This window comes from Chroicocephalus ridibundus, chromosome 9 (assembly GCF_963924245.1).
Source record: "Chroicocephalus ridibundus chromosome 9, bChrRid1.1, whole genome shotgun sequence".
Classification (NCBI taxonomy): domain Eukaryota; kingdom Metazoa; phylum Chordata; class Aves; order Charadriiformes; family Laridae; genus Chroicocephalus; species Chroicocephalus ridibundus.
This window is the reverse complement of record NC_086292.1, coordinates 40,725,091-40,747,772: the sequence shown is the minus strand read 5'-3', so window position 1 is coordinate 40,747,772 and position 22,682 is coordinate 40,725,091. Positions and strand designations below refer to the sequence as shown.

The 22,682-nt window shown below is 41.6% G+C and overlaps 1 protein-coding gene across 3 annotated transcripts in view; it reads left to right on the top strand.

Annotated features, from left to right (window-relative positions):
• ARNT2 (aryl hydrocarbon receptor nuclear translocator 2) overlaps positions 1-22,682 on the top strand; it is a 108,457-nt gene that overhangs the window by 66,627 nt on the left and 19,148 nt on the right. For all 3 annotated transcript variants that reach the window (XM_063345970.1, XM_063345968.1, XM_063345969.1), the window contains 6 exons: positions 6,365-6,441; positions 8,540-8,674; positions 9,565-9,639; positions 13,759-13,910; positions 20,766-20,838; positions 20,996-21,119. In XM_063345970.1, the coding sequence (XP_063202040.1) occupies positions 6,365-6,441; positions 8,540-8,674; positions 9,565-9,639; positions 13,759-13,910; positions 20,766-20,838; positions 20,996-21,119 (636 nt within the window). The remainder of the gene's footprint in view (positions 1-6,364; positions 6,442-8,539; positions 8,675-9,564; positions 9,640-13,758; positions 13,911-20,765; positions 20,839-20,995; positions 21,120-22,682) is intronic.

Genomic DNA, 22,682 nt, shown 5'->3' with positions numbered 1-22,682 from the left:
GAAATACCAGGACAAGAACTGCTCTGTGATCGTTCTTGGTGTGACAATCAGGTTTGACATCGCTGCTGCTGCGAGTATTCTACGCTAAACCTCTTAAGTAATTCAAATACTTTAATCAGGTGAAAAACAAATGACAGCTGGCATCAGTATAGTGGCATATTTTAATAACTGGGGTTGTCTGTTTTTTTTCAGAGATCTAAAGTAGAAAGCAAATTCTTTTGTGGCTCAGGGCTGTGGTTCAGCACGAAAACACTTTTGCATGTTTTGCCTGACTTTTTTTTTTCTTTTTTCTTATCCTTACTGGAGCAGCAAGGCCCGCTTATTGGCAAACTGCCTTTAGCCCCTTTTTCACTGGGAAATGGAAGAGAAGATACAGGAAGTGTCATGCCTCATCCTCCGCACGGGACTGAGCTCGGAGTGTGCAGGACCTGTGGCCATCACCTGCCTCTCCCGTGTTTCCCTGCAAAGCAGAGCCAGGGGTGCTGCAGCCTGTGCGCTCTCTGCCTTCCCCTGGAAAAGCAACTATTTGGCTGTTCCCTTAATACAGTGTATTTGCCTCGCGGGGAGTGAGCCATGGGGAAAAGACAGAGCCACTTTGAGGAGCGGGTCAATTCAGGCTGGGTTTGTTAATGGTCCGTTCATTTTCCTCCATTGTGCCTGCAAGAGAAGGGTAAGACAGGCTGAGAGAGTTGGGGTTGTTCAGCCTGGAGAAGAGAAGGCTCCGAGGAGACCTTATAGCAGCTTTCCAGTACCTAAAGGGGGACACAGGAAAGATGGGGAGGGACTCTGTCAGGGAGTGGAGCAATGGGATGAGGGGTAATGGTTTTAAACTGGAAGAGGGTAGATTTAGATTAGATATGAGGAAGAAATTCTTTACTGTGAGGGTGGTGAGACACTGGCACAGGTTGCCCAGGGAGGTGGTGGCTGCCCCATCCCTGGAGGTGTTCAAGGCCAGGCTGGATGGGGCTTGGAGCAGCCTGGTCTAGTGGGAGGTGTCCCTGCCCAGGGCAGGGGCGTTGGAACTAGATGGTCTTTAAGGTCCCTTCCAACCTAAACCATTCTCTGATTCTAAAACTAAGCTCAAGTACAAAACGCACCATATGATACATGTGTGCTTATATCCCCATAAATTATATGTTGGACTCAGGTGGACTCTCTGCACCAGGGTAAACTTTGAGTTGAAGTCAAAGCAAAAGGAGTCAGATACTCCAGATCAACGTTCCAGCCAGTTGTATTGTTCATTTCTTACGTGGAGTGTATGTTAGATTAAATAATGACAGTGCAGTGGTGGATATTTTGAATGAGGTAAAAAGACCCCTTGTTTGGAACTGACTGAGCACCAATTCCAGCCTTTGCCCCTCTGTTCCTGGTGAAGCAGCTTGTCATCCTTAGCCTGGACAATGCTTCAAGTTCATAACACTCACAAAGCTGAGAAATGTTGACCTTCTCCTGATCATTCAGTTTTCAACTTAAGCAAGCATTTGATTTTCTTCTATTTTTTTTTTCCCCCTCTGAGTGTGTCATTCCTGGAAACAAATTAATCTTATATGGTCCATATTGTATTTTCCTAATAGTTTGGGGTTTTTTTTTTTATGCCATAACAATTGATGGAAAATATTTGTTGGAGAGTGAAGATACAGTTGGTCAGGAAGTTGCTAGTTTTCTGTAAATCAAAGCCAGGACCTGTAGAAAAACACATAGCGAAGAAAAGGCTTAGATAGATACTTATTTCGAAAACTTCAAATAAAAAGTCCCAGAATAATGTCAAATTCAAGTCATGTTGAAATCTATTTTTTCGCCTTAGTTTTTTATCTTAAAAAAGAAACATTTTAGTCTTCCAAGTCAGACTTACGGTAACGTCTTAACCACAGCATGCCAAAGCTGTTAGGTTATTTTAAAGTTCTGGCCAGAATCTGGACGTTTGTGCAAAGTACTCCCTCTTCCAATACAAAACAAAATAGTTGCTTGAATATTCTTTGTAATGCTGTCATTTTTAAGACTTTTTTTTTTTTTTTAAAAGAAGAATTTAGGTTTTGTTGGGACTTTTCACGAGATTTGTCCTTGGTGTGCTGTAAACATCCACAGCCTTTTTCCATTGCTGTGTACGGGGGATAAAGTCACAGGCATGCAGCTATCGGTAATGGTTCTGATGGAGATAGGCATTAACAGGGGATTGCTGGTGACCACTGAAGTTACATCCTTCTAAAGACTCTTAAATAATTTATTTTTGGGTGTAGTAAAGTGAAACCACAAATCCACTAACACTGTTCTGTCTTGCAGAAAATATGGGGCAGGAGGGTAGAGCAAGAAGGCATAAAATGAAGCTGTTCTGTTGTTAGAGCCAACTGGAAGCTTATTGGGAAAACTAAAGAGTTCCTTATGTCTGCACAAACACATGCCGTTACCCTGTGGGAAACTGTTTGCTGGCATAAAGGACACTTGGAAATTAAATATAACCTCTAATGGCACAGCGTTCCATTTGCGATGCTCAGTTGCAGACTTAGCTCTGCAAATCGTTGATATTAACTTGAACAAGCGTAGCACGGTATTTATTATTCAAGAGGAGCATCTATTTGGTGTTGAGAAATGAAGCCTTTCACAGGGTTACACGTAAAGAACGTGAATAACGAATGGATGTTTATTTTGTTGATGCCTCCTAAAGATCAGTTTCACGGCTGCTTTCCTCGAGGCTTCTGCAACTTTTTTGGGAGATGCTGATGGTACTTTGTGATGTTAAAGAGCAATATTACATTATGCTAAGAGCTGGACAAATCAGTATTAAGTGCAGTGCATGTATCTTTATCTACCTGTCCATGCTGTAGTATGTTCAATAGGAAGGATGCTAAAACAAAAGTAAATCTCTTCTACGAATGCATCCTCATAGATGGATTCTGCATCCTTCACAGTTGAATCTTTGTAACTAGCAGCAAAAGAACAAAGAAAATAATTCCGCTCTATGGGATGCTGGCAGTAATAGCACCTACACTGCAGACAAGCAGATGATCATTTTGGCATATTTTACTCCAGGCACTTGTGGGGAAGGGTTAGGCATTCACTGGGTCATGTATTGATTAATTCCAGGCAGATTGTTTTTTTATTCATAGGGCGTCTTGTGGAATAACCCAACTAATGCATTTTCCAGTGTGTTATATAGACCAAATGTAATCCTTCTTGCAAAAAAAAAAAAAAAAAAAAAAGGTGAAAATTAGAACAGCAGCATCCCTTGCCAACAGAGTGACATCAGAAATGGTGTTTCTTAGCTAGGTTTAATTTTGGAGATTGTTTATGTTGCTTTGAGTTTATTTGGGCAGTAGCAAGCATGGACCAAGTTCCTAAAAAGGAAAGCGTTGTTGAAAGCTGCAGAAAAAAGATGATGCGAAGTGGAAGCCATCCAGCTGAGTGTCTTTGCTGTCCTTTGCAATACGCTGTGCTGCTAAGGAAACGATTGAAAAAGCTTTTGAAGTCAAGGGAAAATACTTTAAATTTGTCCTTCTCAAATGGAAAACTCAATTTTAAAGGGGCCTTTTTGTTAAGGTTATCCAACTAGAATGCCTAGAATTATTTCCTTAAAGCAGCACTTAGGCTCCTGTGTTTAAGTGTCCTAATTCTCAGAAGTATCAGGCATCCACCGAGAAAACCCTCTGAAGGTGGTAGGACCTAGAATCACTCACCATCTTTGAAACCGGACCACCTCTACCGAGCTGCCTGAGTACAACTGTGATTGCTTTGGGCACCAGCTTTTAAAATGTTTGTTCTTTTATCTGGCCATTGAACTTGTAGGTTGCGGAGTTTGGGACTGAGTAGCAAGAGACTCTTCATCCATCGCCCGAAGGGATGCAGTCCTGGCTGCCGTCTTCCAGCCAAAGTGTTAGCTCAACTCTTTGGTTGCTCCGGTGCTTTCTTTCCTCCCGCGGTTGCTGTTGTGCACTGCTGCGTTTCTTTCACTGCAGTCAGTGTCCTCGCACTCCTTCCTAAACTGCTGCATCATTTAATTGTTCCTGCACTCGGTTGACACCTCCAGTCACCGCTTTGTCAGGTGAAGCTGCTGGATGCCGCTTCTCGTCCCCTGCAAACTGCACACAACTTTCAGTTAACCATTTTCGACCTATTTAAAATTCAGATTGTTCATGTGGAGGAATCTGGGTTTAGTTTTGGGAGCTCAACCTTCCCTGCGCCCCGCATGTGTGTGAGCAGATAGCAGCCACGCGTCCGCCAAGATTCTTTCTTAAGTGGACACAATTTTGGGTAGATGTGTCTGCTAGCTTTTTCAGGGTAATTTTCCCTCTCTTCTCCAGAGGCAGCCAAATTCAGTTCCTTTGCCTACTGGAGCTGTCATTAGTTAATTACGAAGTCTTATATTGAAGAAATAACTGTGTGTAAACACAGCAAGGAAGGAAAACAAAATACTTCTGTAATATGAATCTCTTCACTGCAGTTTCATGTCAGTGGTTTATGCTCTCTGTGGTATGCTGGTGTCTCAGAGCATGGGACTTACTTGTGTTTGGGATCTTGTTTGTGGTTTGCCTGGTGTGTAGCAGAAACGAGACGGGAATAGCGGTGTGTGAAATATCAAAACAAGGCTTTGTCATTTAACTGCTTGAAGGATAAACTCATAAACTTCAGGCAGGGCAGAAGAGTCATGCATAAATGCAGGTTGTCTTCATTTCAAGGATGTTCTAAATCACGTGAAGGATCTCGAATGAAAGTTTGGATCCCTAATAACCCGCAGAGGGACCTTTATCGGAAGCACAAAATAATGTTTAACTGAAAAATAACTTGTATCAATTCCACCCAGTATTATTTTTAACTTAGGTGTTTAATGATTGATTTCTTAAAATGTACTCCTAAGGTCACATACTGCCACCTTGATCTTCTCATACAGCTTCTAAGAAAACATCTCAAAGGAGTATCCCGGGTTTTGGTGAGGGATATCACATAGATTTAGAAGCTGAGGACTTATTTAGGGCCAAATTTGTACTCCGGATAGAAAGGGCTTGGTGTGGAAAAAAGGGCTTTCTGCCCAGCTCTTGTGTGTGACAGAGAAATTCTTCCTGCGCCTCAGTTTCCCACTTGTTAGAAGGGACAATAATGCTCCTCCTGTGTTAAACCTCTTGAGATCCCCTGGTAAAATCCCCGTTATCTGTTGGGGGCTGCAAATGAAGTTGGGCCCCTGAAATTGTGAATTCCATTGCAAATAAAGATTGAGATGACGATAACACTTAAATGTATTATAGAAAAATATGGGATTTTCTTTCATACTTTGTATATTTTGTTTTATTATATAGCTGAGTGGGAACTGAAAAATACCTGTAAAGTGATGATTAGAAACTGATTGTCAAATAAGATGGAACTATTCTGACACAAAGTAATTCCTTAAGAGACTACTTCAGTTCATTCAGCAGCGTTTATCGTCGTTTTTCAGAGGCATCATTTGAGAAAGCGGTATGCTGTCATCCTCTGCCTCGTTCAAAGACTTACATTGGGAATTACAAATTTTGAGAAGATAGTGGCTGTCGTTTCATAATCCCTAGCTGCTTTGCAATTAATTTCATTAATGCTTTTAAGTGCCTCTGAAATGATTCACTGCCTGTTGTGACTGAATTCCTTGAAAAGCCTTGTGAAAGAGTTTACGGATCACTTAAAATAAGTCAGCAGTGTCACTCTTGGAAGATGTTTTGTTCACGTGCTTCATAGGAAATCTGTATCTCAAAACTGGAGTTGGGAAATAGCCTTAACTAAAGGCTGAGCAATGAGCAAGTAAACAGAGCTAATCTGAACGTCCCTATTTGTGAAACACTGAGATGGAAAACAGTGCATGTGTATGTTTTGAAATTATTCCTGTGTTTATAATAGTTGCTCCTGTTACACAACTGAAACAAGCGCTGTTAGCAAAGCATCCGCGATTTTTCAATCTTTCAACGTAACGACCCAGATTTAGTCCATTATAGAAAAAATGTAGAACCGGCTGTTAAATACGAGCAGGAAGCTACTGAATAATCAAGGCTGCACCTAGTTTTTTAAGGCTCATTATAATATATTATTCCCAAAGCAAACTGAACGTGGTGTGCATTCGCTGACCATATTAAGTGACCGCACGGTTCCCATAACGTGCTGCGGAGCAGTACTCATGGAAATGTTACTGTATAATGGAACTTTTTTATCTGCTTTGTCTCTGGCAGCCGATCAAACGCGACTGAGAAAGATCATCTGATCTGAACGCAGAGATAATGCCTGAATGCTAGAGAAGACAATGAGATTATTTTCTATGATTTAGGGCATCTAGAGTAGTACAGAACCAGGCCAGCAGCATCTCTGCTCATCCAAATTTCCTAATTATAACAGTATTTGTTATCTTTTACTCTAGGAATGACTATACCAGAAGAAGACGCGGATGTGGGACAGGGTAGTAAATATTGCCTCGTGGCAATAGGAAGGCTTCAGGTAATGCCAGTCTTTCCTGATATAAACTACTTTTGAAAGCATGATCAGTGTTGTGCTTTAGTTGTAAAGGATTTCCACAAAGTTCTGGTACTAGACTGTAACTTTTAACGTGCCTCCAAAGTATGAAGCGCCTTGATGTCGGTGTGCAGCCAGTGATTTATAGAACCATGGAATGGTTTGGATTGGGAGGGACCTTAAAGATCATCTAGTTCCAGCCTTGCTGCCCCGGGCAGGACTTGTTTAGAACATGTCAGTAGAGCAAAATGAAAATGTGATTTTGGTGCATGGGTGTATTTAACCCAACGACAGTGGCAAAGATGCTCCAGGAGCATAAGCATGTACAGACCTGCCGTTCTCTAGGGTGCGTAGGGCTGGGATACCCTAGACTGTGAGAAATACGGGAGTGCAGGTGCTGCAGGTGGTAGGTTAAAGTGGCTCCCAAAGCCAGTGACGTGCTCCCTGCTGTTCTTTCATTTGTTCTCTGGCTGATCAACTACTTGAGAAACTGTGATTGCAGGAGTTATTCTGAAAATGGTAAAGATAAGGCAGTCAGGAGGCACTTCACAAATAACAGCTTTATTCTCAGTGTGTATTGTAGTGTGCATTCAGATGTGATGTCAGCCAAGGGAACTGTCAGAATAAAATTTTACTTCCCTTTCTGTCCAGACAGTTGCAATTGATGTATTATATTTTCTTCCTTTGTCCGTTGCTGATGAGAGCTCTAAGCAGGAGATAGACCAGTTGCGGTGAATCTCCTTCACTGCAGCAGGGAGGCTAATTTTTATCTTCCCGACCTGGGAATTCTGCCATGGGTGAACGTGTTTGAGCCTCCTGCATGGTCTCCTGTTGGCCTGCGCTCGTTGCCATCTGCTAGGATGGCATCGCTCCTTCTCACAAGGTAGAATGACCCTTTTGTTAGAGCACAGGTGCCAAATCCATTTTATTTGAGGTGAACAGCCTGCACATTACTGCAAGCGTTAGCCCTTCTGCAGAGTGTGCCTCCATTGTGATGGCAGAGCTACAAAAGTATCGCATGATGTTTTTTAGATTAATCATCCTTTTATAATCGAGGGTAATATATTCCGCTGGTGGAGAGAAGTAAGTTACAGGGATTCATATGTTACAGCTGCCAAAGAAGGATGATTTCCAAGAAAATCACATTAGTTAACATGTGGAGAGTCAAAACGTCTGTTGTGTTAGAAGAGGCAGCAGGGTATGTGAAGGAGGGCAAGAGGAGGCTTGGGATGGGTTTAATCACAAAGAAGTCAAAGTGCCCAAATGATAAACTCTGCTCCGTAACAGCAAATTGAAATCTTGTGTACAGTTAACTGGCTAATCCGCTTCAAGACAGCAACAAATGAGATTTTGCTCCTTTTGCATTGGGACCTTGTTAACAGAGATGGCTCTGAAAGTTGTAAGAATAACAATGGTCTCATTTGTAGCCCCAGTAGGAATGGATGGATGCAAAGTGGCCTGATTGCACAGGTTTCAGGCAGAGGGCTGGAAATACCTCATTCTCTCTGATGAGCTTTGAGGAGCATTGCTGGTCCAATACCATCACCTGCCTCAATCTCTGGAGAACTTTGTTCATGTTCTCTGGCTGTACTCAGGTGATCCTTACCTGAAAGTTGAGTGTTAGTCTGAGCTAGTCCTATTGGATATGTTTACAGATAATGAGTTGTCCTCAGAGAGATTGACCTTTCCATCATAAAATGGGTGGGTTGAATTGTCCTCTGGAAGTCTTTCATTCTTGGTTGACAAGGGTAGGAATCAAGATGCGAAATTTTTATGTGGTCCTCCAGAGTGAGATGAATCCAGCCATAGTTATATCGTTACTATATCCCTCCTTGTTGTGAACTTCTGTTGTATTCGTTTTCCTGCTGTGCTATTAAGCCTAAGTACATGCCATGGGGTGAGATATTTGTACTGCAAACTAGACCAAAGGCTGTTCTGTGTCATTTATTCATTGTTGTTCTGTTTATGACTTCCTTCAGTAGTTAGCAGTCTGCCAACAGATTTTATTCTTTAGCTGTGTAATCAACTTTGACTTAAGTTGGCTGTTCTGTGGACTAAATGCTGTGGACTTCATTGGTCCTAGGTAACCAGCTCTCCGGTGTGCATGGACATGAATGGCATGTCGGTCCCAACTGAGTTCTTATCTAGGCACAATTCTGATGGAGTCATCACCTTTGTTGACCCAAGGTGCATCAGCGTCATTGGGTACCAGCCCCAGGTCAGTGAGTCTGGTAAATGCGGAGACTGATTAGAGCGAAAGAAAACTCTGTTTCCACATTAAAAACAAAAGCAGCAAACCATGAAATACTTGTAGCTGACAATTCATGTGTCGTGCACTAAATGCAGTTCATTTTTCTTTACTATCCACGCCTCTCTAAAAGGTATTGCTTTCCCCTTTGTTATGTGGGATATCTTTTTATACCTTTCAGATCCGATTAGAATTCTAACAGCCAGAATTTAAACCTTGTGCTTTAAACCTCGCACAACTTTCCAGGGAAGAAGTTTCTGTGATAGAAAGTTAATGGGGCTTGGAGAGAGTTTTAGTCCTGTAGGTCTGTACTTCTGCCAATCTATTGAACAGTAAGCAAGCATCATTTATGGCATCTATTTTCCTCTAGGCTTACAGCTGCTCCTCAGAACAGGAGGCTAGTCGCAGAACTGAGCAGAATAATAAATGAACTCCTGACTACCACAGCTCTCCCTCAGATAACTCTCCGCAGTTGCAGTTTACAGGCAAAAATAATTTCTCGCTCATTAGATTTTCCCATTTATTTTTATTTTGGGTAGCTTTGCAGTAATTGTTTTTACAAAAATTAGTGCCATAAAATGAGCTGTGATAGAGGATGTTAGTCTCTTCAACGCACCATTTCACAGGTGTTAAAAAGTAAAACACTTAGAATTTGTTGTAAATACATGTATCTGTGCAACAGTACAAATATAACGTGGGACTTGATGCCTACAAACCTTGTTTGTGTGATTCATCCCTGCTTAACTGAGAAGTCCCATTAAGGGCGGTGGATCTAGCGTTTGCAGGGGTGCCTTGCAGATCTGCATGTGAATTTGTGTTGTGGGCTGGGTTTTTTTACACATCTTTATGTTTTCTTTTAGGATCTTCTGGGGAAAGATATTTTAGAATTCTGCCATCCTGAAGATCAAAGCCATTTGAGGGAGAGTTTCCAACAGGTGCTGCATCCTGCTCCTTCTGCCATTTATTTATTATTTTTGTTATTATTTTGTTCAGAGAAGTAGCTTTTATTTTTCATTTCAAGGTATTTTTTCTGTTATGCAGGAGTGGCAAGATTCAAAACAATTTGTTGATCAGTTACTAATCAGTTAAGCTGCATAAATGGTCGTTGGAACTGCAGCATCTGGTTGCTGTGTTTTCAGAAATGAGCCACCTAGTTACACGTTTTGTTTTCTTTTTGCAAAAAATTAAAGGAGTGTTCACTGCACAGTTAGAGCTGGTTTGGAGATGCCTTTATAGATCCCACTATGTTAAATGGGAACCAAAATATTTACCTTCCAAGATGGGCTGTTGATTTGAAAGTAGTTACACCCCCCTGTAATGCTGGATTGTAGATGACCTCAGTTCTCTGCTAGCATAGATGATGTGCTTCATACTTTAATGAAGTTACACCACTTTACATCAATAGAGAATGTGGCCCTTCTCCCTGTTAGGAATTGAAATGCAGACAGAAGTAATGTAAGAAATACAACATATGGAAAGAGTTACTGATCTGGATTTGTTTTTACAGTGGGCCGTGTTTACATCAGTGATACCAAAGGCATTTATTCCGTTGTAGAGCTTATTGTTTGAGATTGATCTGGGACATACAGTAGGAGTGCTTTCCCCAAGCCTTCTGCTTGTTGCTGCTCTTCTCAGCGCCTTCCCTGCTGCACTAGAAAGCACGGTGTAGTGTGTTTAACCAATTACTGAGGTTCAGATGATCTAAGTGGTTCCAGATTTTCTGACAGTAGCCTAGAGCTCAACCAAGTTTTGTTGATCCATCTTGCGTTGGATGCTGAGATGTATTTTCAGCTGTGAAACACGGATATGAAGTGACTTCTAAAATCATTTGTATAGCCAACTATTTATTCAGGCATGGCATGCAAAAATGGAGCTTAAAAAGCCCCTCGCTGTTGAAAACAACTAGATGCTGGTTTGTGTCCGTAGAATCCATTGTGAAACTGAGGTTACGGTCTCTACAGAAGCGTTTGAGATAGTGTAAGATATATCAGTACTCTTGAACTATTTCTCACCACCCCTCCCTCAAGCGGAACCTACCAAGCCCATGCTGAGCTAGCAGAAAAGACTGTGAGCGCTCCACATCCACCTCGTGTCCCTTTAACGGACTGAGTTCAAACGGCAGCTAAAGACCTTTTAAATTCAAAGATTCACAGGCAGAAGCCTATGAGAGATGCTTGAAATAGGTCACCACACCTGGTCATCTTCTCTGCCCCACCTTGGTTGGGGCGTGATGCTGCAGCTGAACCATCCTGATGGGTAGCTGTCACCAGGCATCAGGGCCTACTCCCCCTCTTCTCTTCTCCCTGACCCCCTCCCCACCCTTCCTGCTGTCCTGATACTAGCACAGATGGACTTGCCGGGTAGGCTAACTAAAGGACTAATTGCTTTTGCATGGGACTAGCTTTCAGCTGGTTCGGCTCCCCGAACTTGTGCCTGGTGGCATCAGTGGCGCAAGAAAAGCAGCGAGAACGCATATGCTGTTTTTCACTTAAAGCCCAAATGATCGATTCCACTAATTTATCCAAGAGACAATGACAGAGAGCTGCTGGGTAATAACACATCAAACATCCGTCTCCGAAGTGGTCGCCTGGGGCTGAGAAGGGCTGACTAACTAACGTTCAGATTAATGACTCGGTCCTCACTCTGCTCACTGAGTGGGACCGCGGGATGCTGCCAGGGAATCCCTGAACTCAGTTGCTGGGGACTTCACTGTCACTTCTCACTATTAGGCACATGCATCAATGATTTGCTGGATCAGGGACCTACCTGATTCGCTTAAGGTCATACAAAAAGACAGCAGGAAAAAAATGCAGATTAGAAGTGAAAGTTCCTGTTCACTCGACCTGTGCCCAATCTATGAAAATATTGTGCTGTTTCTTTAGTAGGCAATTCCTTTTTCAGTATATTTTTGTTCAGTACAGTAGCAGTGTGATTGGGGCTGTTATTTCAATCATGCAATAAAAGACTGAAGTAAACAGTTAAGCTATGCACCAGGTGGTTTTTATTTCCAAAGAATGTAAGAAAGTAAAGGTTAAACATTAGCTTTGAAACTTGTTGTGCTATCTTGTTTGTGTGCACTGTTTTAAGACAGTTCAGGCTTTTCCCACCAGTGATCTCTATGCTTTATATATTATTACAGAATTAGTGTTTGCTTAATTCAGACTTCAGGACAATAGATCACTGCAGTTTGTTTTATTATTGTTAGTTTGGCCACAGAAATCTCTTCATTAAAAAGGTAACTGTGATTTCCAATAAACTCTTTTTTTTTTTTTTTTTCTAAAGCCCTCTGAAAACTTGACATTTCTAATTTGCTGACAGTATCAGAACCTCCTCTGTTATGCACCAACCTGGGAGAGAGGGAGGTGTTTGCAGTTTTTGGTCTGTTGCCAGCATCCATCTCAAAGCTTTTACTTCCTTGGGAAGATAAATTCATTCATCAGGGTGGGAAAATCAGGCCAGAATAAGATAGTCTTAAGGCCAAGATCAACAAATAGAGTTTAGTATCAAAGGATCCAGAATGCAGCTATTAGATATCCAGTAGGACGCCGTTCAGATTGGACACTTCTACACAAGCTCTGGTTTTTTTTTTTACCCTGGGTGTGGTAGTAGAAAATTGCTGATAAAAGAGAGTCGCTCACTGAACTCAAACTATAAAAGCATTTTAAAAAAAGGAAAAAAGAAAAAGGCGTTTACCTCAGTATGATTTTGAACTTTCGTGGACATGGCTAAAGCTTTTTGTGTCTTCTGTTGGCATTCTTTCCATTTAATTCTGTGTCCAGTTGATCAATTTGAAATACAGACCTTTGAAAAAATAAACCAGCTTTGGAGCATTTTACCTAATCCAAATAGCTGTTGATAAAGGCAGAGGGTAAATACTGGGGTTTCTACTTTTAGAGAATATAAGCTGACGATAGCTAATAAAAAATAAATTCCAGTGGATAAGGATTAAGAATCCAGAACAAGATGTGGCATTTATTTGCTGTAGACCTTCCCTTTCCCTTCCCTGAGGCACCCCTGAGATACCTTGGTGGAAAAGCGAAAAAAAAATAAACACGGATAGCCCAGGTAAGTGCCAGCTGAATGACTCGAAACCATCTAAGTTTTCTTCTGCCTTAAACCAAGATTGTTAGATAACACAAAAAATGCAGTTACAGTGCCAGTGTGCGACTATTGTTTTGAGCGTATTTCTTTAGCTGGCTGCATCTTACTTCTCGCTCGATGCCCAGCTATTGACTCCAACAAAACTTCAGCTACCAAAACTAGATATGAGCTGAGTGTTGCCGGGCATCTGAATCCTTCGTTATAAACAAATAAACTGTCCAAGCAAAGAATTTTCTTTCTATTTTCATTAATACTATTAAAATGGACAGTGGCGTACTGGTGTTCTCTGCGTTCAAAGACTGGCTCACTCTTTCTTGTTTTGAAAGCCAGAAGCAAGTGTTTCTTGCTAGCACTTTGCCATTTTAGGTCGTCCTATAATGTGTTCGGGGAAAAAGAACGAAACAACCTTGTATGGTTTCTAAAAATTAAGTGTTATCCTAAATTTTGTTGCTGGTGTGTGATTCGGTATGTCATATATATGAATTGTATAGCTAGGTATCCAAGCAGAAAAGCAGATAATCAACCTCAAAATGTTTTTTTTCTTGTGGGCTTGTGTTTCAGCTGCAGTGTTTGGTGTGTGGTTTACATGTAAACATTTGAAAGATCCTCAGTTTGCTTTCCGTCAGTCTCTTGATCAGCATTCCACGTTGAAACCTTCTTAAAGCTTCCCTGTTGGGATAACAGCACAACCTGTTGGTTGTCCTGAATCTGTATTCTTATGTGCAGGCTGCAAAATGGCGTTTTATACAACAGAGTGTGAGGGTTTCATTCTGAAGGAAATGGCTGCAAACATGAATCAGATTTTGCTTATTCTCTTCAAATGAAGAATCTCCCTGCTGTGTCCATAGCTGTCTGTAATTAAAGTTTAAAACGTACCAGTTACTGCTGTTTACTATTCATTTGCACAACAGGTAGCAATCTCCTTTTATTAACCTTTCCAAATGGTTTTGCAGGTTGTGAAACTGAAAGGTCAAGTCCTGTCTGTGATGTACCGTTTTCGTACCAAAAACCGGGAATGGATGCTGATCAGAACCAGCAGCTTCACATTTCAGAATCCTTATTCCGATGAGATCGAATACATCATCTGCACCAACACTAATGTAAAGTACGTGCTTTTCCAGATGCTCGCGTATGTCGTTTTCAAAGAATTTAAGCATTGCTTTTTGCTGTAAAGCACATCCTGATTTTTTGGTAGCCTGTTTCTAGCTACGTTTGTTTCTCAATAACAGTGCAGTCTGTAACAGGGTTTTTCTGCATCATGACATCTCGCAGCGTAGCTGTTTCTCTGTGTCATTATCCTGCGATGCTTCCAGGGCCTGGCAGCACTGGGGGAGAAACGTCACTTATCTGTTATGTCATTAGACAAAGCCCATTGATCTCAGTCCAGGCTGCCTTAAACTAGCACAGAGCTTCCAACAGCAGACCAGCTGTCCTGATACTGGAGGAAGATTAGCCTGATTCCTAAGCCAAAGAGAAAATTCCGTGTCCATGTTAACAAGTATCACACAAGTAAGCAAGACTCCTGCCTCTTCTTCGTCGTGATCATACCGTTCCGTAGTCCTGCACGTCTTCTCCTCGTGCTGTGTCTGCTTTTACAGCCTATGAAAGCCGGCAAAATGTTTTCCTAGTAGGCTTGAGCGGGAAGGAAGATACTCAGTTAAGATCCAGTGGAATATCCCCATGTACAGGGACAGATCCAACCCCTTATCTTAAGAGGGGAATTAAATCATCCTGTCTTTGAATTAATATTTTCAAAAATCTGTCATTGGACCTCTTAGGAGGAGGTCACCCTAGGAGTACAGTGGAGGTTCGTCACTGAGCAGAGAAGCTTTTGGAGCCTCCCGACTTCTGAGCCAGGAACTGCAGAAGCTAATCTGGCCTTGATAAAGCTGTTGCTTTACAGTGTGGGGTTTTTTTTTATTTCTTCTTTCCAGTATAAACTTAATCTATTTCTAAAACAAAATCTGCTTCTGGTCTAACCAAAGATTTTTTTGCCAAGTTTTTAGCTCAGAGGAAATTATTGGTTTTAAGATCTCAACCTGTTAGACTGTATAATGGAAATGCTGAACGGGCAGTCTGCCGGTGGAGATGCACGCTGAGAGCTCCGCTTGCAAAACCAAACCCCTGGGACTTTGGCATTTGAACTTAGAAAGCTTGTAAGTGTCTCTGGGTGACTTGCTCCTTTGGACATGACACAGATCTGGGCTAGAAGGGCACTTCACTCATTGCTTTTGCTCATTTGAAACCCAGCATCACAATCCTTTTGCTCAGTTTTTTCTGCATACCCAAAAAGCTGGGTTTAAACAACCCAATAGTTAAGCTCATTGAAAACAAGCAAATGTGCCTTGAAATCAGACAGCTAAATATCTCCCTGTCTTCACTGTGCATCAAAATAGATATTTCCACATTTCAGCTGGCCCGTATTTCTTTTCCAAATATTTTGTATATGCAAAAACAGGCCTGCCAAATAAAAAGGGACTGCTGAAATCTGTCCCAGGCTGGCTTAATTGTGCTTTGTTCCTAAGAGTCCACAGATCAAATAATGGGGCTGTAGACTTATGTTGTGTTGACTCTGGGAATGTTTTTTTCCGAGCCTCTGCTATACTGTCCAGCTTGGCTTCGCAGCACTTACTGTGATGAATAGGGCTGTGCCAGCTTCTGGCTCTCGTTATATCTCTCTTGCTCGGTTTGAATAACAACCCAGAAATGTTGACCTAATATGGAAGCTGCCTGCTGCTACTTTGACAGAGGATGTTCCCTCTTCCCTGTCATGTTGAAAATGTTCTAGTCTTATGGCAAGATACAGCCCATTATACATCTGCTTTTGAATAGGAGAAAGAATGCATTATTCAAACTGGTTTCTGTTTTTCCCCCCGTTCTCTCCCACTTCTCAGACAGATTTCCAAAGAGGACTTACTGTGATGTACTGCTGTTCCTGCCTCTTTCTGGATATATTTAATTTTTTGCACATTTCGGGTCGTGTTTGGACTTCTGATTTCCTGGATGCCTCGGGGAGGCGTAGGTCATAGCAACTGTAGATTTGCGCCTCCTGGCTCAGCTCCTGCTGGGGCTGGTTGTTCGGCACTGACCCCGGTGTGCGTGGCCGTCCTTACGTGGCGGTGGAAGGATCAGATGCTCTGGGTCCAGCAAAGTGCTCTTCAGATGGAGACCAAGCAGGGCTGCCTTCCACTGCGCAGCTGTAGGTAGTTCTGCACGTAGACAAATTCTGATTATTGCCGTGATAACCCAGCCAGCTCCAGGTTTGAGGTGGATAAAAATTCAGCATAAAGTTTTAAAGCCAGAAGATCAAGGTTTAAATTGTTTTTTAACTTAGGATACGTCTTTATGTGTTAATGGAACAGCTCTCGAGTTGGTCAGTGAACAACATTTTCCCAAAGGACTGTAGAGGGCAGTGGTGGTTCCACTTGTGGAGGGATTAAGTGATTCTATTTTTGTTTCTTGTTGTTTTGTTTGTTTTATTTTGTTTCTTTTTTTTTAATAAAGATACTTCTTTAGAGCTTCAAGCAGTTGACTTTCCAAACTTTTGTTGCGGAAGGATAACGAAGCATTAGGTTCAAATGTTCACTTAGTTCCTTGCAAAAAGAAAAAAAGAAAAGAAAACTTCTCGCAGTTTCACTTGGATGTAGTCATCCAAGAGAAACTTCCTGGAGAAATGAGGCATTTAACGTTTAGCATTTGTGCTGTGTTCGGCTGAAAAGAAGCGTCCCCTGTTTCACCACATCTTCCTGTGCAGTTGGGACCGTTTGATTTCCAAAAAGAAATAATAATTGCGATCAACGTTTATTTAACATACACATAGAGCAGCGTTTGAATAAAATAATCTGTCATGGCGACAGATAAAACGATATAAATGTCCTTTTATATATATATACACAGAAGAAAAGATATTTTCCTGACCTTCATGGATGTTTTGATGTTTCATTTTTGCAAGCCCCAGAGTCCTGTGTTGCACTGTGTGCATTTATGCATCCTACGGTTGTCCTGAGTCTCAAGACTTTTTGTCTGGGAGTGAGCTGGCGCGGGTCGGTGCGGGAGGCAGCCTGACCGATGAATCAGCCCGCGCTTGTGGGAGAGGCACTTTCTGTTTCAGATTCTCATGGGCCAAAATGCTAAAGAGATGAGCTATTCTGATAAAATTGCAGTCTACGGTATTGGTGCTAAAGACTTACTTTCTCATGATCTCTGTGCCATCTGATCCCTCACGGCCGGTGCTAGACGGACCGTTTCACAGGGGTGAATTGAAGCTGTAGGCTAAAAGAGGGAGATTCTGAGAGTTTCTGAGAGAGGATTTTACAACAGCAGCCCAAAGGCATTCATTACTCCCTTTTTTTGTCCAAACCAGACACAGGAAGCACTGTGCCTGTATTACATAAAAATAGCTTGGTAGGGATATGGTTGTATTCTTTCTCTGCCGCCATAGAGACTGTTAATTTTAAAGTTCACATCCTTTTTTTGTTTCCTCTGCTGCCTGGAAAAGGAACAGGTGACTTCAGTGTTCAGAGACAGAGATTCGTTTGGCTGAAATCCTCTCCAGTGTCAAAGGAGCTTTCACAGAATCTTCCCTTTTCCTCCAAATACATTTACTGAAGTAAATTTTAATTCACTGTCAGAACCTTCAGGTTTGCTGAACCATTCCTTGTTCAAGCCAAGGGCTTTTCCAGTTTCATACGGAACCAGTGGGTGAGCCAGGAGTTCCTGCAGTAGAGGCAGAGTCCTCTGTTGACCCAGGCGATACCTTACTGGCTGTGTTGGGTATCCTGTACAGCCAGAAAATTTCTCTTTCATTTACTCCTTGAAGCCGTGAAACTGCAGTTGAAACCAAGGATAGTTTGGGTTTTGGTTTCAAAATCAGAAGGCAGTTTTTCCCAAACTGATAATAATCCCTTGTTCTGTATCACAGAATGACAGAACGGTAGGGTTGGAAGGGACCTCTGGAGATCATCTAGTCCAACCCCCTGCCAGAGCAGGGTCACCCAGAGCAGGTCACACAGGAACGCGTCCAGGGGGGTTCTGAATGTCTCCAGAGACGGAGACTCCACCACCTCTCTGGGCAGCCTGTGCCAGGGCTCTGACACCCTCAGGGTAAAGAAGTTCCTCCTCATGTTTAGGTGGAACTTCCTATGGTCAAGTTTGTGCCCGTTACCTCTTGTCCTGTAATATCTTGTCCTGTATCTTTACAACAACAATCTAGCAATTGGATGACTGAAGGGACCTGTGCATGTTGACTCTTCAGTGAAGAAGGCCATTTAGATGGCAGGGTCTGAAGCAAGCGCAACAGCAGCACTCAGCTCTCCCTGGTTGGCCAGTCCATGAAGTGCTGCACATTTTCTTGCAGGTTTCAAGCATCATTTGAACTATTTATACAGTAGCAGCCAACAGCAGCTGAAGATGCTAACCTGGCTTTGCATTTCAGTCTTAATGAAGTGCAGCATAGCTTGCACAGAGTTCAGTGAAGGTACGCTTAAGCATTTGGTTTTTATAGGAAATGGATTTGGGAGGTTGTTCCCAAAGTTCAGTGCTGTTAACGCAATGTGGTATTTATATTGTGCTGCAGCTTAACGAGTATTAGAGATGAAAGATAGAGAAGGGTGAAGGAGCACTAAGTTAGAGAAGTGCCTACAAAACAAATAACGAGTAAGTGTGCTGTTTGGTTTGGCTCATTTGTATGTATATGGCTAAATCAAGAAAACATACTTTATACGGAACAGAAGAGACCTAATGTGCTGTTTATTGACACACGCACCGAGTCGTTGGTAATAAAAACAAATGAAACAGTGTAATTAGCTTTCACGTTAACAACGGGATTTAATGGGTGTTTATTGTCCACAGGGTGGTATTTAGAAAAACTTCCCCATAGATTTGCCAGGATTAAATTACCTCCCATAGTTCTGTTGGAAAAGTATGCGTTTTATGCTTGCGAACAAAGAATTTCTTTGCATTCCAGAGGTAATTTTTAGGAATTTTCTGTTGGCTAAAATAATGTGGAAAATCCATGGCTGTCTAATGACCTGGAGGACTGACTTTTTTTGCATGTTACTCATAGCACAAAAGTGATTATATGTATTATGTGTACTTACACCGTAAGGGTAGCAGAAGGCTTTTGGCCATCTACTCCGATACTCTGTTCGTTGCAGGTCACAGATTTTTGTCCAGTTTGCCGTGGAGCCTAGCAATTGGTGTCTGAGTAAAGTGTCTTCTGGAAAAGCATCAAGGGATGGAAAAATCTGTTACTTACTTTAGTAGCTTGTTCGAGTGGTCCCTCACCTTCCCATCAGCTTGTGCCTGATTTGTCATTTGACTTTGTCTGCAAGTTTGTCTCTCAGTCCTTTGACGTTTGAATTTATCTAATTCAGAATTTAAAAGAAGATTTGGGTAAAAATCTAAAATTCAAGCCTGTGGCCAAAAATGTATCCTAATTTTCTCGAGTTTCAAGTCCAAGATCTTGCTATTTTGCAGAATCTCATCACCTGTCACATTATAGTGTCTTGGGGGGGGAAACCCCACGTAACGTGTAATTCCTGTCCGTTAGGTGATTTTTCCTTCAGAAAGAGCCCAGAAGCGTAGAGAAACCGTGACCGCTGTCAGGTATCAAGCTTAATTTCTTGTCAGTCCAACTCCAAACTTACCCTGAACTCTGAGATCTAGCATAACTTGGGAGGGTTTCTATCTTCTTTGCTGATAGCAACAAATAATATAACCGTCTCTGGTTTATGTTTTATGGGTTTTTTTTAATTAGGAGCTTTTAATTCCTTTCAGAATTAAAAAAAAAAAGCAAGTGAAGAAATGGATTCAGAAGATTACTGTGCTAGATACATTACAACTATATAAAAGATCTGTGCATTTTTATAAATGGGCAATTGAATATGGCCTGACTTACCACCGCTTGCATGACGTCCCTCCAGGTCACCTGTCAGTTAATTCTCATGGCTTCCAATGATTTTATCTGTTGATATTGGCTAATTGTCATAGTTAAGTAACAGCACCTGACACTTGAACACAAATCAAGTGCTTTTCAAGGACTTGCAGAGTTTTCAACACTAAAGCTCTTCATTATGGCATATGGCCCCTAACGTTTATTGGCTCTGGCAGTTTCTTTTGAAGTATTTTTCTATTGTTGCTCCACGTTTAATTTTTCCTAAATTCATATAATTGGATTAAGGCTATTACTTCCAGTGATTTTTATCTCATTTAAACACCGGATATTTTTTGTTCAGTTCTGGTTAGCATGAAAAGGAGACTTGCGTTTTCTGTAGCCTTTGTCAACACAAATTGATTTTATGTAATGTCTTGATTTTATGTAGTAGCGCAAGAAATCTATTTGTGGGCATTCGCTTCCTTAAAAGCTTTCAAAAATTGAGTAGAATCTGGACTTGGATCCTGAGAAAAGTAGAACCAAAGCACATGAAATAGGTTTTGTTACAAAGAAGGATTTATAAGCAGTTCTTTGTAGCTCAACCAGTTGTTCCATTTGGTCTGACGTGCTTCAGACAGAGCTTTGACCACGTTTTCTTATTGACGAGCATAATTCTGCGTTAAAGTTATTGGAGGTTGCCTGTTTACTTCTGTAGGGTAAGTGAAGGGGTCTGGTATATTCATCGTTAACACAAGGAAGACATTTTTGCTGTCTTGATAGTGAATTTTTAAATCTTCTATAAGGAGGTTGTATTCCATCCTCCATTACTTACCCACCTATATTTCCATGCTATTACCGCAGAATGCTTCATGGGCCCTGTTACATTCCTGTTCCTGTTTACATCCCTTTTCTCAATGAGAAAGCTTTAAAAAGCTTCTCACATGTGAGATGCATCTCACAGCAAAGGATTTACTAAATCATCTAAGAGACTTTTCACTCGGTGTATAAAATCGGAGACCAGCCATGGCTGTTCCTTTTTGTATCTTAATTGGGTTTTGTAACAAAGTCATTTTGTCTCCTTTGCAGACAACTTCAGCAGCAGCAAGCAGAACTTGAAGTACATCAAAGAGATGGGCTGTCATCCTATGACTTATCTCAGGTGAAATTTCGCAAGTTTTTATTTTTGTGCCTGTGATCTTTTAAAACGTAAAGCAGTGGCAGATTTCAGCAAAATTAAAAATACGTTCTGATTGTCCCCAAATTCCTTTTCACTAAATATGATGGAGGGAATTACCTTCCTCTGTGTATCTCGACAGGTGCCTGTTCCAAGTATACCAGCTAATGTTCATGAGGGTGGAAAGTCTGTGGAAAAGCCTGATGCTATCTTCTCCCAAGAGAGAGATCCTAGATTTGCTGAGATGTTTGCTGGAATAACTGCTTGTAAGTGGATGTCTCTGATGTTTAATTTTTAATACTGTGTTAAGCTTGGTTACATGATGTGGAGCACAGCTTCAAGAGAGTGAAGAGAAACTACAGCGTGGCAGAGACATTTCCAAGCAACGTCAATCTTCAGGACATTTCCTAGAATTTGCCTTTAGTTGATAATTCCCCTAAAGATGATAAGGAGTAAATTCAAGGAGGGTAGGACAGCTTTTGTATCACCAAAGCTACCTAGTTTTGATTCTCTTTTCATTTCACAGGGGCACCTTAAGCAGTGTTCGTAGATACTAAATGTACTGAGCAAACTTGCCGTTTCCAAGTATATATTTTCTTTCTTAAACAGCAGGTGTGAGTTCATATCTCTAAATAGACATGGATTAAGAAAGTTACCCTGTAGTCTCAAGATAGGCTTGCAATTTTTTATCAAATCACCAGCTTTTGCATTGATGCTTTCGGAGTTTTACGCTGCCTTGAAGTGTAATAATGTTTTCTGGTCAGTTGAGGCATCTCCAGTCAAGTTACCTGTCCGTGAGTCCTTGCTCGTTTCCCCACAACTTCTTAAATTGTTGGCAAGTTCTTAAAAGAGTGATAGGAGTCTCAGCAATAGTACATTCATCTATGTTCTGTGAAAATTACTGCAAGGACAGAGAGTCCTTACGGAGTGCCCTCACCGAAGGCTTTCCCAGCCCTGTTCCAAGAGGTAGCAGCCAGCTTGTCCGTTGGACAGACGTAGCTGACTCCAACTAGCCCCAACCTGTGCTGCCTCTTGCCCTAGTAGACAGAAGTCATTGAGAAGGCTGGCAGCTGAAGGGGTCATCCGAAATATATCTGTAGGAAACCAGGCTTATTAATTCCACTGCTCGTGGAAGAACTTGTTAATTGTTTATTGTTCTTAACTGTCCTCACAGAAAAAGAGAAGTTTTTACATTTGTTTTAAATAAATCAATGTGCAAGCGTCACGCAGTGCATGAAGGAAACAACCCACAGGGTTTGACTCCAGGGGTGTTGGGAGATGACCTCACTGTGTTGGTTTCTTATGTCTGGCTTGGCCTTTTCAAATGGAGAAGGTATTGTAACTGCAGGGTAGACTTGATATTCTGTCCTCCTGTGGATGGGAGTTCTCTGTTATCCCTGTTCATCCTTGTCTATCTACTCTAACAGAGAAGTCAACAGCTGAGGCCATAAAAGGGGTCCATTAGAAGGTAGCAAGACTCCAGCCTTAAACACGGGAACATGTTTTTCCAGGCGAAGAACATCTTGCTTTTTGGCTGCCTTATTGGCTCTTTTTCAGACAGCTCTCCACTGTTTGTGGGGAGGGGTTAGGGTTAAGCGCCTAGCAAGCTGTGAGGTTATGTTCTTGGAAATGCCATTTCTCTTTTCATTCTTATCAATTTACAGGCTATGCTTTTTTTGGGACATTCTCCCTGTCAGAATTTCTCATGGGAGCTGTGATCAAGGTCTTCTCTGAATGATAAAAAGAGAAGGTTCGCAGTTAGAGATGAGATATGCTGTCCAAAACCAATATTGACAGACCTGCGTGCTGCCTGCAAGACATTTGCATTA